At 35.6% G+C, this 13,723-nt stretch overlaps 2 protein-coding genes across 4 annotated transcripts; one reads left to right on the top strand and one right to left on the bottom strand.

Annotated features, from left to right (window-relative positions):
• Positions 1–4,083: 4,083 nt before the first annotated feature.
• Positions 4,084–5,761, bottom strand: LOC106663768 (serine/threonine-protein phosphatase 4 catalytic subunit-like). Its single transcript, XM_014388858.2, has 7 exons — positions 5,496–5,761; positions 5,261–5,413; positions 4,896–5,069; positions 4,687–4,813; positions 4,443–4,632; positions 4,311–4,386; positions 4,084–4,251 (listed from the first exon to the last, which is right to left on the bottom strand). Exons 1-7 carry the CDS (start codon positions 5,640–5,642, stop codon positions 4,198–4,200), a joined length of 921 nt encoding a protein of 306 aa, XP_014244344.1. The 5' UTR covers positions 5,643–5,761; the 3' UTR covers positions 4,084–4,197.
• A 1,993-nt stretch (positions 5,762–7,754) lies between these two features.
• LOC106663755 (N-lysine methyltransferase KMT5A-A) lies at positions 7,755–13,302 on the top strand. Of its 3 annotated transcripts, none has more exons than XM_014388841.2 (2): positions 7,755–7,957; positions 11,900–13,302. In XM_014388841.2, the coding sequence occupies exon 2, from the start codon at positions 11,947–11,949 to the stop codon at positions 12,814–12,816; it is 870 nt and encodes a 289-aa protein (XP_014244327.1). In that variant the 5' UTR covers positions 7,755–7,957; positions 11,900–11,946; the 3' UTR covers positions 12,817–13,302. The 3 variants fall into 3 exon arrangements, with proteins under 3 accessions (XP_014244327.1, XP_014244326.1, XP_014244328.1); XM_014388840.2 differs by having other exon boundaries at positions 7,756–8,056; XM_014388842.2 differs by lacking the exon at positions 7,755–7,957 and adding an exon at positions 8,074–8,353.
• The last annotated feature ends 421 nt before the right edge of the window (positions 13,303–13,723 follow it).

Genomic DNA, 13,723 nt, shown 5'->3' with positions numbered 1-13,723 from the left:
ATTTGCACAAAAAGTGCATAAAGATCGCTTCCAGTTAATCTTTTTCCTTCGTTGATTTCATTTGATATTACACTTATCCTTAATCCTTTTTCAATGGCTCCAGTCAAGCATTTAAGCGAGTATGACAGTCTCAGGGTCATAACATTATTAGAGGAAGATACAGTCAGTGCGAAATCTCTAAACACTACAATAAGAAGGGTTCTTCGGCGCCTCAGAGAAACAGGGCTTCACACTGGGACAGGGCAGACCTAGGTCTACAGTCGAGAAAGACGATAGATTCATCCGTCATCAGGTTCTACGAAACCGCAGCATTACAAGAAATCTGATGACAAGTTGTATCGAATATTTCGATTTCCTCCAGGGCTGTAAGAAGAAGCTCGATAAAAATAACTTCAGGGGGTCCGGCAACCTGCTCGTGGACGTGTTCTTAACATCAAAAAATGGCTAGGCTTCAATTCGCACGGGATGATGTGAATTGGACATTGGAAGATTGGTGAAGAATTATCTTTACAGATGATGTGAGAATTGGCCTCAAATCTCAGATGGGCTTAATTTCATTCGAAGGCGCTCAGGAGAAAGATACGCCCCATGCTGTATGGTTGGTTCCTCAGGTGGTATTCCACGGTGGGTCAATGATGTTTTGGGGTGACATTTACTCGGGCAGCCGCACCGAATTAGTTGTTGTGTTGTGCTGTTAACTTCACAGAGGTACAGGACATAATCGAAGAATATGTACTGCCATTTGCCCCCATATCGGTGAGAGATTCTTGCTAATACAGGATAGTGCCAGGTCCCATAGATCACTATTGTGCATGACTACCTTAATAAAATTGGAATTGCGTAGTTGGTGTGGCCAGCTCGAAATACAGATTTGAACCCAATCGAACACATTTTGGACCAACTTAAGCCACGAGAACGACGGCGAAACCCAAGTCCTAACACCCTAGAAGAGTCGGAAACAGCTGTTCTTGATGAATGAGAAACAATTCCTCAGGAGTTTATTAGAAATCTCTTCCAAGGAATGCAATGGCTTTTAGCAGACGAGATTCATGCCAGAAGTGGAATACTCGATATTAACAGTGGAGAAAAGTTTTATTTTACATTTTTATTTATTTATTTTTCTTCGCTGAATTTTTTTTTTTACAATTAGGTAATAAATATTTTATTTTTAAATGTCTTATTATTACAACCAAACCTATTTTTGGTATGCAAAATATGAATAAACCTAAATAATTTAAGGGTTGTCCATTTATTTTGTCCATCAGTGTATTTAGTAGAATGCTTTCTGAATCCAGTTCTTATTTGAACCTTGGCATTTTTTATGACTTGGTAGTGCAAAATGCCACATACACGGAGACGGTAGTGGCCTTTCTATCAGGCAGAACAATTATGCTTGTCGCCCTACTTAACACACCGTTGAAAATCGTTTTGCCCAGTGAGGACAGTTAGGATAATGTTTTCCGTTTTGAGGGAGGGCTTGTTCGTAAAATAAATCACCAACTTCCAACTTCAACACCGCCTGTGTCAAAGGACTAGGTAGTAGGTAGCTTTTAAATAAAGGCAGAAAGGGGGTTTGAGTCGGGTTTTTCGAATATGACCTGTCGACCACTCGGTCAAAGACATGTGACCGTACGAAATTACGACTTTGAGGATTCGGAACCGAGTTTTTCGAGACCACACACGCACTCTGAGTGCACCTATTTAACTGTTATGGGCCTTTAACGTCCTATCGTTAAAAAATAAAATTTTCAGTCGGGTTTATATCAGGCGACTGTAAAGTTGAGTAAATGAACTGTTATTTTGACTGTACGTTTGGTGTCTCGTTGCCTCTTTGACCATAAACAGTTTTGGATCCCCAACTTCTGTATGCTTTGTAAATTATGTAGGGCTATTTTTTAACCCTTAATACTCGGTGTAGTTTCCTCTAAACTTACACGCACCATCAGATCGAAAAATGTTAAACTTTCAACTGATAAATTTTTTCTGTAGTTTTTTACTAGTTTTATCTCTTTAATTGAGGTTTTTATTACTCGTGAAAGATTTTTTTTCTGCCCGTTCTGCCTTTCTATCCATATTTCATGGAGGTGATTACAGATAGTTCGCGGCGTGACTTGTTTCCCAAAAGATGAACTGCGACTTCATGTGCGCACATTCTTGGATTTGTTTCATTTGTTGAAGCTTGTCGGACCAGTCCATGCGCTTTTCTCGTGAAACTTGCCTCGTTCTCCCAGATCGTCTTGCATTATATGTAAAAACCAGTCTTTTTATCACATAACGGCTGAACGGGAATGTTTAAGCCGCTTCTTTATTTAGCGAAAGCAATCCTTGCTGAAACAATGAGTCAGCTTTATCTTTTTGCGAAGAATTCGCCTTATTTTCGACCCATCTTTTAGATTTTAAATTGAATTGACAACTGATAGATAATCCTTATTATTCGTATGTTTGAATGTGTAACTCTATGTCTGATGTAATTACAGATCTAGGCAGCTTACTTTCGATTTATTTATATAGATTTTCCATCCTATCCAAAAATGTAATCATTGGATTTAATGAGATTCGATTTTTAACTAACTTAAAATTTCATAAATAATTATTTGGAGGTCGTGAAGTGCGGTCTGATGTGACCTAGGTTTTATAAAAACATTTTCTTCATCATGCCAACGTTTCGATCTTAAATTCACTAATTTCGTGGTCCGCTTGACCAATTAATACATGACAATTTACATTACAATTTTCATCTTAACTAAAAACCTTAATTAATTGTTTCGATCTTTATTGAGATCATCTTCAGGGCTCAAAGTGTTTATTTTCCGTTTAGATGTGTCATTCTTGTGAGTCGTGTTGAAAGTGCCCAGGTTTTAGAAAAACATTTTCTTTCCTTTTTAAAACGATAGTTCGTACTCACGGTAAGTTGTTTTGCAACGATCCGGATTTCGAGCTCTTAGCTCATCAGGTTGAAGGAGTTCGACAACCTGATGATGAGCTAAAAGCTCGAAATCCGGATCGTTGCAAAACAACTTACTGTGCGTACGAACTATCGTTTTAAAAAGAATTGAACACCTCACTCACTCCATCATTCATCATTTGTATAAATATTTTCTTTATCAGGCCAACGTTTCGATCTATATTGAGATCATCTTCAGTGCTCAATGTGTTTGTTTTCCGTATAAATGTGTCATTCTTTGAGCCCTGAAGATGATCTCAATAAAGATCGAAACGTTGGCATGATAAAGAAAATGTTTTTCTAAACCTATGTCACACCAGATCGCATCTCACGATCTCCAAATAATCATTGGCTAACGGTCACTAAACACCACACATTTCATAAATAATTGAAATAATTATTATGCTCAATTATGATCTCTAAACATATATGGATTAAAATGTTTATCCTGTTGTGGATGTTAATTATATTTATCTTTGTGTATCTATTTAACTTTATATTACGTAATTAAACATATATGTTTCAAATGATTTTAGGTAAGCGTCAATTCAACATACGTTATTTTATTACATTGAATCAGATTTTTTTTTGAGAACTGTCTTAATAATCTCGAAATTTGATCAATTTTCTTTTATTACAAAGGCAGAATTGTTTTATGAATCTAAGTCATTAAAACTGGATCAATCTGCGAGCTCAAAATGTGTGTTCTAGGCACGCACGGGCCATAAAACTTCCAATATCACTCATACAATGTATGTAGGATCATAAAGCCCGCGGGACTGGAGTCTTAAGAAAAAATTCTACCTGACTGGCAGCTGGCACACGACAGGAATTTATCTCCTGATCCTTTTGGCTCTTCCATCTGCCCGGATGTTGACCACATAATAAGATTAACAAATAACGAGCCTTACGCTAAATCACATATTTGAGCATGAACTTATGCTATTGGTTCATTTTTATTGGGTCAAATCAGATTGTCAGTTTGGTTTTGCAAGGGTCGCGTAAACTATATAATCAATTATGCTCTACTGGCAAAATAAATTACAAAACTATCTATTTCTTTAAATAAGCCTTCTTCTTACATTTTATCAAGAAATTCAATATTTATATTATGAGAATACACATAATAGTTATATATTGTAGGTTTATTATATAGAAATTCTAAAAGCATGTCTACTCTAATATTCAAAGATCTCAACAATTCATAAAATGCTCATAAAACAATCTTATCCCTCCATCTTGGAACAGACCAATCAGACAAAATATTCTGGCGATGGATTCTTCTTACCTGCTACTAATCTTTGTCCCTGCAATGAACGAGAATTGATGTAATTTTTACAAAATACATTTTCTAAACTGTACGTACAGAAGGAGCGGCATCAAATATTGTGAATGATTCATGGCCCTGCTCCATTTCTAATAGAGAAGCTACGTTCCCGCACCTAAGAAAGTTCTCTTAGTTTGGATACATATGTGAATTATTTTAAGATTGGCTTACCTGTAACAGTAGTTCGGAGCTGACCAGACTGTCACAACTGTATTCCTAAAATGCCACTTGTAGCCTTCAAGAACCAACTGATGAGCCCTTGCAATGTAGTCAACAGAATTGACCATCCTGAACTTGTCTACGACATCGGATCCGTACAAATATCCTGCACCTCTTGGTGAAACTCCCCAACCGTTGAGTTCTAAATGTTTAAAAAAATTATATATTTGCAGGTTAAAATATTTAACCTACTGACCTTCTGGGTCAGACCAGAGGAGATCGCACATTGCACCATGATGTGGTACTTCCTGAAATCTATCTATCATCTTAATATCATCCAAAAGATCAATATTGGGAGATAAACCACCGTGGATGCAAAACACCTGCAAGCCACTGCTTGGTAAAGAATTATTAAATTACTTGTAATCGTTACAAACTAATTTGTCTGATTGGGTCGAGATTTACCTTTCCGTCCACTATTGCGGCAAGAGAAAGCATGTTGAATGTTTCAACGCAGTACCTCCAAACTGTTATGCTTCCATATTTTCTGAGACATTCATCATAAAATCCATAGACTTGTGTGATCTCTCTCGATTCATGATTCCCTCGAAGAAGATAGATTCTAGTAGGATATCTGACCTAAAATTTCAAAATTCAAATCACATATTAATGAAATATGTAATCATGTTAGCCTGAAAATTTGTACAAAATGTTGAGATCCTGAGAGTGCTTTTATTAGCCTCTTCTACAAAACCAGTCGGGCAAATTTAAAATACTTCTAACACACCTAACATTTAACTGTAATACAAACATTGTTTAAAAACAATTACCTTCAATGCCATCATGAGTAGATAAGTCTCAATGCTGTTGTAGCCCCTGTCGACATAATCACCAAGAAATAGGTATGTGGTATATGGTATCAATCCTCCTACCGTGAACAGCTCAACCAAATCAGGGAGCTGACCATGGATATCCCCACATACCTTAGAAAAAATTAATTGCAGCCATCCAAAATCACAAGTTATGCTTACCACTCCAAACTTTCGCCCCGAGTGAAGAACTTACTGTTATTGGTGTAGACAGAACAACCAAGTTGCTATCCTTAATCGTCAGCTCTTTGAATTTGTTGCACAACTCTTTCACTTGATTTTCAGGCAATTTTTCACATTTGAACAATTTTTCAATCTGTTCGTCAAGATTTGCAGCCACCATTTTCCTACTGTATGCTTCTTGTTGTTTTTAAACAATAGAACTACTGCATTAACAAAATTCTACTAATGGGTACACTTTCATAATATTTAAACACCTGTTTTATTGTATAGTGGTTACAATTAAATATATGTGTGATTATATATGTTTTATTTTATAATTCTAGTATTAAATTCCATTTCAGCAAAACTAATTAAAATATTGATTGATTTAAGATCAATTAAAAGATCAACTCTGTACACACATGCCTATATACTGATTGTGATTTCTTGCAGCAAGCTGAGGATTTTTCACCATCAATTAAGCAAATGACCTTGGCCATTAAACAACAAGTAAAACCACACTAAGGCCCCTTACAAAAGGAAATAAGATAGGCTAAAATGTGTCAACTCTAACAAATAAATATACAGGCTTTTACAAGCTGATTTGTATGGTGGCCGTAATAAACACTGTAAAATGGGACATAAAGATAGTAAGACAAACACTGCAAAGATTGAACTGTCTTAATGGCGAGTTTAATAGCAGTGATTAAACAGGCAGAGCCACCTGTGGAAATGCGTTTAAAAGATGTAACAGAAAATTGCAGACATTTGGGTAATCGTGAAATACAGTCATAGCTGACAGAAAATTGCATGATATTAGACAAAAGACATTTAATTAACTGAGATATTTGCAAAGGTTTTTAGGGAAAACTAAAGAATTTTGACAGATTCTTCAACACTATTCAACAACTATGAGATTTTTGGAAGAATAAAATTTCAAAATTTAAAATGGGTGCTTTAGTGTTGTACCCAGATTGTTAAAAAAAAAATAGAATAAAGTGTGGAGATGTAAAACTGTAATCAGAACAACTTTCTGACTGGCAAAAGCATAAAGCGTTTCCAAGCTGAGGTCTATGCAAGTGAACTCTGGGCAGTGGAATTACTAAAAAATATTAAAAAAGAATTAAAAAAATATTAAGAATAAAATATTTAAAAAATATTACATTATTAAAAGATGACCAGATATACTCTCAGACAGCCAGATCTTAATAATGTACAATACTTTTTGTTTATGTACCTTCAGCTCCAAACTGTCTGATATGATCTAACCAATCTACAATACTTGTGTATAAGGTGAAATTAATGTGTGTACCAGGACATGAGTGGATTGAAGGAAATGAACTACATAAAGTTGCGAAAAAAAGCTGAATGATTCACACCCATTGGACCTGAACCACAATTAAGCACACCACACTGCGTGTTGAAAGTGAAACTGATCAAATGGCCGGATTCATTCTATAACCTTTATTTTATGTTTTTTATTCACCTATAAACTTGTTTACATTACTACTTGTTTTATGTTTACTTGTTAGTTGAAAATATTGCAATTTTTGAAATTGTTCTTCTTGTGTTTTTAGAAATCTCTTTAGAAATCTTTCACTTTTTTATAGTTTCATTACTATTTACTAGATTATTCATTAGTAAATAATGTTAGTATAAATATAGTTTGAGATTTCAATTGATAGTTTGGTTGGGTCACTAGTGGCTCAAGTTCAAAAATTTGAAAATAAACTTAACTATTCAATTCTAAGCATTACAGACAATTTCTGACTAGAATTTGGGAAGAAGATTTTATTATGTTTTACTATTATTATTTATAAAACTTAATTTATTTCTAACATAAATACATGTAAGGAGGCATAAAGTCCTATTTGTATCTTTAATATAAATAAATAATAAATATTTTCTTTTTAACTTCTTTTTAATATTTTTACAACCAAACCTATTTTTGGTATGCAAAATATGAATAAACCTAGATACATTGAAATTTAAGGGTAGTGTCTTAAATTTAGACTGAAGGAAAGAAATCTTGCACGCGGAACTCTCATTCGAATATTAGCAGACAGACTTTCAAAAGTATAAGAATTTGGGAAGTATATTTTATTTGGTTGTGCACCCAAGAACGAGCCAAAGCGTCGATGTCAATTTTGTTGTAAGGTATCAATTGACAATTCTCTCTTTGGTGGCGGATACCGGGATCGTTCTTTGAGATGATATTCTTGAGTGGTGAGCGGCGACATTTTTGAAGGAGGGCGGTGAGATTGTTTCCTGGGGTTTCTCCCGCCAATCCTAGGTAAACGGTCTCCAGGTCAAAATTGAGGGCGCCACTTGTTGATCGGCTTGGGTTTCGACAGATCCAAATTCGAAATTTCCTAATCCTCCGCCCCTTTCACCGAGTGCGGCCGCTCGACGTTTATCGCCACTCGCCAGGAGGCCGCCGGAGCGTTTGAAGCGGAGGGCCGACGACCCGGGAGACGAGGACCGATCAAGGCGGAGGTTGGTATTCACGTCCATTGTTCAGTCTCCAAGATGGAGTAAATCGAGAGTCGGCCTCCCGAAAATTGACTCCGTCTTCTTTTCTGCCCCGTTTGAATGGTAAGTCGAGATTCGATACCGGAATCGGTCCGGCGTCTCCGCGGAGGCGAGTCTACAACGCCCGGCGGACCCAAACTCTTCCTGTCATTGTCAAGGATCGGTAACTCATTCCTTCGCGCCGTTTGTGTGTTTGTTTGTTTGGCCCGACAATTGTTTATCTCGCTTCTCTTTATAACATCGGTTCTCGTCGGAAACTCAACCGGTTTACACTCAGTTTTTTGTTTATTCGGTTTACACTCATCTTCCACTGAAAACATCTTGGCCGGATTGACTTCCACCCATGAAGATCAAAATAATGTAATTCCCCCAATAACGTATTTTTCGTTCTAAAACCGCTTCCCTTTTCAAGTGTATCGCATGTCACATGACTTAAATAATCTTCCTAATTTGTACATTTTGTATAGTATACAGAAAAAATATAAATCTTTATTTAGTCAACTCTTAAGCGAAAATGTTAAAACCAGGACACTTAATTCTCCATTTACATGAACAATTGAACAACAACAACAGTAAGAACATGACAAATTTAAATGTAATAAAGAATCCATTTTGTTTAATGACTATTAATTATTTCAATTAATTATTCTTTTTATATAAGGTCTTGGTTGAGATGAAAAAGTTAGTGACACGAGCGAGATTCGAACCCATGATCTTTGGCTCAATATGCCGCTGCTCGAACCACTTGAGATATCGTGACTTCGATCCACTCGGACACCGAGAATCGAATTCTGATTACACAGCATTTGAAAAATGGCAAAAAGTGGTAAAATGCGAAAGGTAGGTTGAGATGAGGAGTTGGTGTGAGTGGATCAAAGTCATTGTAGCTCAAATAGAGCAGCATCGTAGTTAGCCGAAGATCATGGATTCAAATTCGCTCGTGACACTGACTTTTTCATCTCAACCAAGACCTTACATAAAGTGAATAATTAATTGAGTAATAAACAATAGTTTTTAATTATTTCATCATTCAAATGTAGCTTCTAACAGTCCTGAAAGATCCAATTTCTTTTATTAATTTTATCATTTAACCATGTTGCAAAAGTTCCACTGTAGGAGTGTGTAATACAGCTATTGGTTCAGACTCGGCAATTTTGTAGCTATTAAAAGCAACTCGAGTCTGTCAGGAGCACGAGCTACAAAACTGAAGTTTCCGACTTGTGCCAAATTGCAAACGTTAAGGGATTTTATGTCTATTTGTTAAATGTTCATGTTGAAGAACTGTAGTCAGAAGTATGACTATTGCTTATTATTTAACTTTGTATCTACTCTATCTTCCCTCTGCATCGAGCCTTATTAATCTATCTTCCCTCAAGCTTAAAATATATTAATGTGTCATTAAAATTGAAATAAATGTGTAAAGTACGTTGTGTTTGATGACAGTAAAGACGAACCTAGTAGTGTCATTTTAGTACATTCCGGTTCACTTATCCAGTCCTCTGGTCTGTCGATGGTGGGTTTGATAAGGATGTACTTATAAATAAGAAGACCAAATGACCCTTCTAACGGACCAAAATGAAAGATAGATGAGAATGATTTGAAATAATCAAGCTAGAAATTAAATAGAAAATTCAGCTCTAGTAAATGTAATGTTCAAGGTGTACTCTGCACCATTTGAGAGCTATTGTATCCCCATTCTGTACTTACAGCACATTGGTGAGTCCTAGTTCATCAAGAAATTAGATCCAGTTTCAGTGGTTGAATTCATTCTACAGTTGTACTGCCGAAAACACTTCCTGCAAATATGGCACTTCGGTTTGTTAGTTGGTGTGTTTAATCTGCACATGTCGTGTTATACCAATCTTCTTCAGATTATCGCCCATTCAGTCTGCAGTGTCCTGTTAAGAATCTTTTTAGGATTCAAAGTTTTTCCTGATACCTTTGAAGCATTTTGTTTTTCCTTCCTTCCAAAATTTCTTGGATTATTTATGTACAATGAGTGAATTCCACCGTTTCCTCATTTTCATGTTGTCTTTTTGTCTAATGTGTACTCATTGATAGTGTGAATCCCAAAGGGCTAAGGACCTATCATTGGTATGGCAGCAAAAGAAAGCTCCTCATTTTGCATCAATCTATCCTTGCAAGGGTTGTTGTTTTCTACATATCCTGAGTACCAACAGAAAGTGGCCCACATTTGGGGTATAATTTTATGAGATTTCTGTGGAGAAAGATTTAACTCATGCATTTCCGATCAATTTTGTCTTTGTAACCTAGCTGTTTCGGTCTGTCAGATGCATTTCACCTTTTTGCCATAATACAAGCCCACCACTAAACTGGCAAAAAATTGTTACAGAAAATTTGAAACTTGATCATCTTTGATTTCCAGGTCAGGATCGGTTGGTCTGTTAAATACTTACAGTATAAACACACAAACCAACCAACCACTGTCACATATTTCTACCATGCCTGTAAGTTTAAATGATTTGAGATGAGCGAGCTGTAAGTTCAGTTGTTTTGGCTTGTCCAAAGTGTTTAGCATGTCACCATATTCGGTGATGGATTTGAACAAAAATAAAACAGACCGAAATAGACATTCGTCACACTGCAGACTTCAACCAGTCTCACAGTATGGTAAAGATATCAAACACATCATTTTAAAGTATAACTCAGCAGTAAGAGAGTATTTGTTAGAGTCTCTTTTGCTTTATAGAATTGATCTCAATAGTCATCTTGTTGTTGTTGTTCTTCTTCTTCTTGGATTGCCTCTTCACTACTTACAATCCATATTTTCTACAAAATCTGATAGGCTACATTTCTATTCTGCCAAAAAAATTGAGGGTTTCTTTTGAATTCACAGTGTCTTCAGTTAGCCCTTGCTTCTCTCTATAAAAATAAATCAATCCAAAACCGTCTTTGAACTGGTGTTCGAAATCAGTTCCTTGACGACTGTTGGACAAACTGACTTTATTTTTGAAGCCTCTCTTCAAATTCAATTGATCGCATTAAATGTTTCTCCATTGTGTGTACTTTTATGGGAAAGAACTTTGTACTATTGAGTTATTTGATTTTGGGACCCTGTTATCTTGAGTTCAAACAGATCCTTCCTTTAATGACGGGACTTCATATTTGAGCAATATTTCTTTATATTTTTTAAAGCAAATCTTATAGGAATATGGCCTTCCAGGTGCAAATGTGTGGTACTTGACTTAGTATAGGTGTTTTTTCTACCAAATCACCAAGATCTAACAAAGGTTCACAAGTCTGATTATTTTTATACAGTTGAAGAAAGTGTTATTTTCCAATTTTAACTTAAGATAAAATTTCTACATGATAAAATCATCAAAGCTCGGCATACCTGCTTTTGTAACAACAACATTGCAAGGTTAATTTAATTTTGACTTCTCCCTTTAGAATTTATAGTTTTTCCTTTGTCAATACATTGTTACAAAAATAGAGTTTGCGGGTTTCTCCAGACATTTGGAAGTTCAATAAAGTAATCCCTACCTTTCACTTTTATGGGTTGGACAACAAAGCAAGTTAATCTTTTTTTTGGAGGGTGAAAGGAGGCTTTTTATAAACCAATAATACTTTAGAACTGCTTATTGAAAGTACAATTCCCTTTTTCTGTTCAATTTTTATAGTTTTGAGAGGTATTGCAATTAAACTAGTTCTGAGGGGGATAAAGTTTGAAAAACATCAATGGAACAGCAGTACAGTTGTTTTATATTTGGTAAAGTAATTCTTATGCACAATATATTACAAATTGTACAATTAAATGGGTACATTTTATTGGGCTAAATGTATAAATTGTTCTTACCTTATAAAAAAAGAACATCAATTTAAAAATTACAGAACACTCATTTTAATTCATCACTAATATAATTTTGTTTTTTGCTTGAATTTCAGACGTGTTGCAGACAGTACAAGCAACAAAATCATCCAAACTGGGTGCGATGGCGAGGGGTAGAAGGACCAAAGCGGCCCCTTGTACTAGGAATGGGGAGAATCGACTCAAAAGGAGAAATTTGAAGACGGAGTTTCAAGGGAAACTTTCTCACACGAGCCCAAACGGTAAAATAACATCTTATTTTGAAGGTGGTGAGAAAGAGGCCGAATTGAGTTTGTTACGACTGTCACCGAGGAAGCATGCATCGACCGCTTCCATCTTACAGCAGACCAACGGGTTCATAACGACGAGCCCCCATAGAATAGAGATTAAGACAGAAGCCCTACCTGAAGAGAAATTAGAGAGAGCCCAAACTAATGTCGACAAACCTCCGTTGGTGGAGTGCAAGACCGGGAAGCTAACAGACTATTTCCCGGTTAGACGGAGCGAAAGAAAAACTAAAAAGACTGTGCTAGAGGAAAGACAGAAAAACATTGAGGAGGCTGTGCTATCGAAAAGAGAGGATGGTCTCGAGGTTCACATGTTTCCTGGAAAGGGGAGGGGAATCGTAGCCAAAAGGAACTTCCTCAGAGGTGATTTTGTAGTCGAATACGCCGGAGAGCTTATTTCGCTTGAAGAGGCCAAAATTAGGGAAGCCATTTATTCACAAGACCAAAACACAGGATGTTACATGTATTACTTTATGTACAAAAACACCCAATTCTGCGTTGATGCAACTATAGAATCGAGTAGGCTTGGGCGCCTGGTGAACCATTCTAGAAATGGTAATCTTGTAACTAAAACTATTTACGTTGGAGGCAAGCCAAGGCTTGTACTCATAGCAAAAGAAGACATAAAAGTTGGTGACGAACTTACTTACGACTATGGAGATAGGAGTAAAGAATCGTTAAAATACCATCCTTGGTTAGCCCTTTAAGTATTAATTTGATCTGACAACTGTTTTTAACTTTTACGGCTCTTCCCAGAGGTTAAAACTGAATTTTTAAAATGAATGTACAAACTCAACTTATGGTCTCTTTAGGTAAAATATAAGAAATCTGATGTACAGTAATAATTGTTAACTTTCATTCGACAGAGCAGTTGTTACTAGTGTTGATTTATTAAGACTGTTAAAACAATTATTCAAATCATCTTGTAAATTACTGATGTAATATATTTAAATCTAGTTGAAATTTTAGAATTAAAACTATTTTATTATCACAAAGATTGTTCCTGATTAAAAACTTCTTATGTGAATATTAAGTAAATTGTTTTAGTTGTGTTAGCCTTAACCTTTATTTTTAAAATTGCACAAATCAACCTCTATGAATTATGTACACTTGACTATTCCTAGATGTAATTTGTTTAATGATAACAGCCATATTTATTATATTTATATTAAATAAAGTGTCCTAAATATCAATTTTGTTTTTATACTATCTCAGGTTTCACACTTTATGGAGTTTATGATTATTTGGAGATCACGAGATGCGGTCTGGTGTGACGTAGGTTTTAGAAAAACATTTTCTTTATCGTACCAACGTTTCGATCTTTATTGAGACCATCTTCAGGGTCTGGGATTTATAAACATTGTTTAAATTTTACAAATACATGTAGGATGTGAAAAAAATGAATTTATACAATGCTAGAAATTTTAGGTGAAAGAAGCAGACTCATAGAAAAATGGATTTCTATCCCTACTTCCTTCCTCACTCCTTCAAAAATACAAAAAAAAAATAATATGTCTGTCGACAAGTCTCAACATGACACACAAGAATGACACATCTACACAGAAAACAAACACTGTGAGTGAGTACAAATACTTTGATTGAATCCTAAAATTT

The sequence above is a fragment of the Cimex lectularius genome, unplaced genomic scaffold (assembly GCF_000648675.2).
Source record: "Cimex lectularius strain Harlan isolate CLEC.00 unplaced genomic scaffold, Clec_2.1 scaffold135, whole genome shotgun sequence".
Classification (NCBI taxonomy): domain Eukaryota; kingdom Metazoa; phylum Arthropoda; class Insecta; order Hemiptera; family Cimicidae; genus Cimex; species Cimex lectularius.
This window is presented reverse-complemented; position numbering and strand designations above follow the sequence as displayed.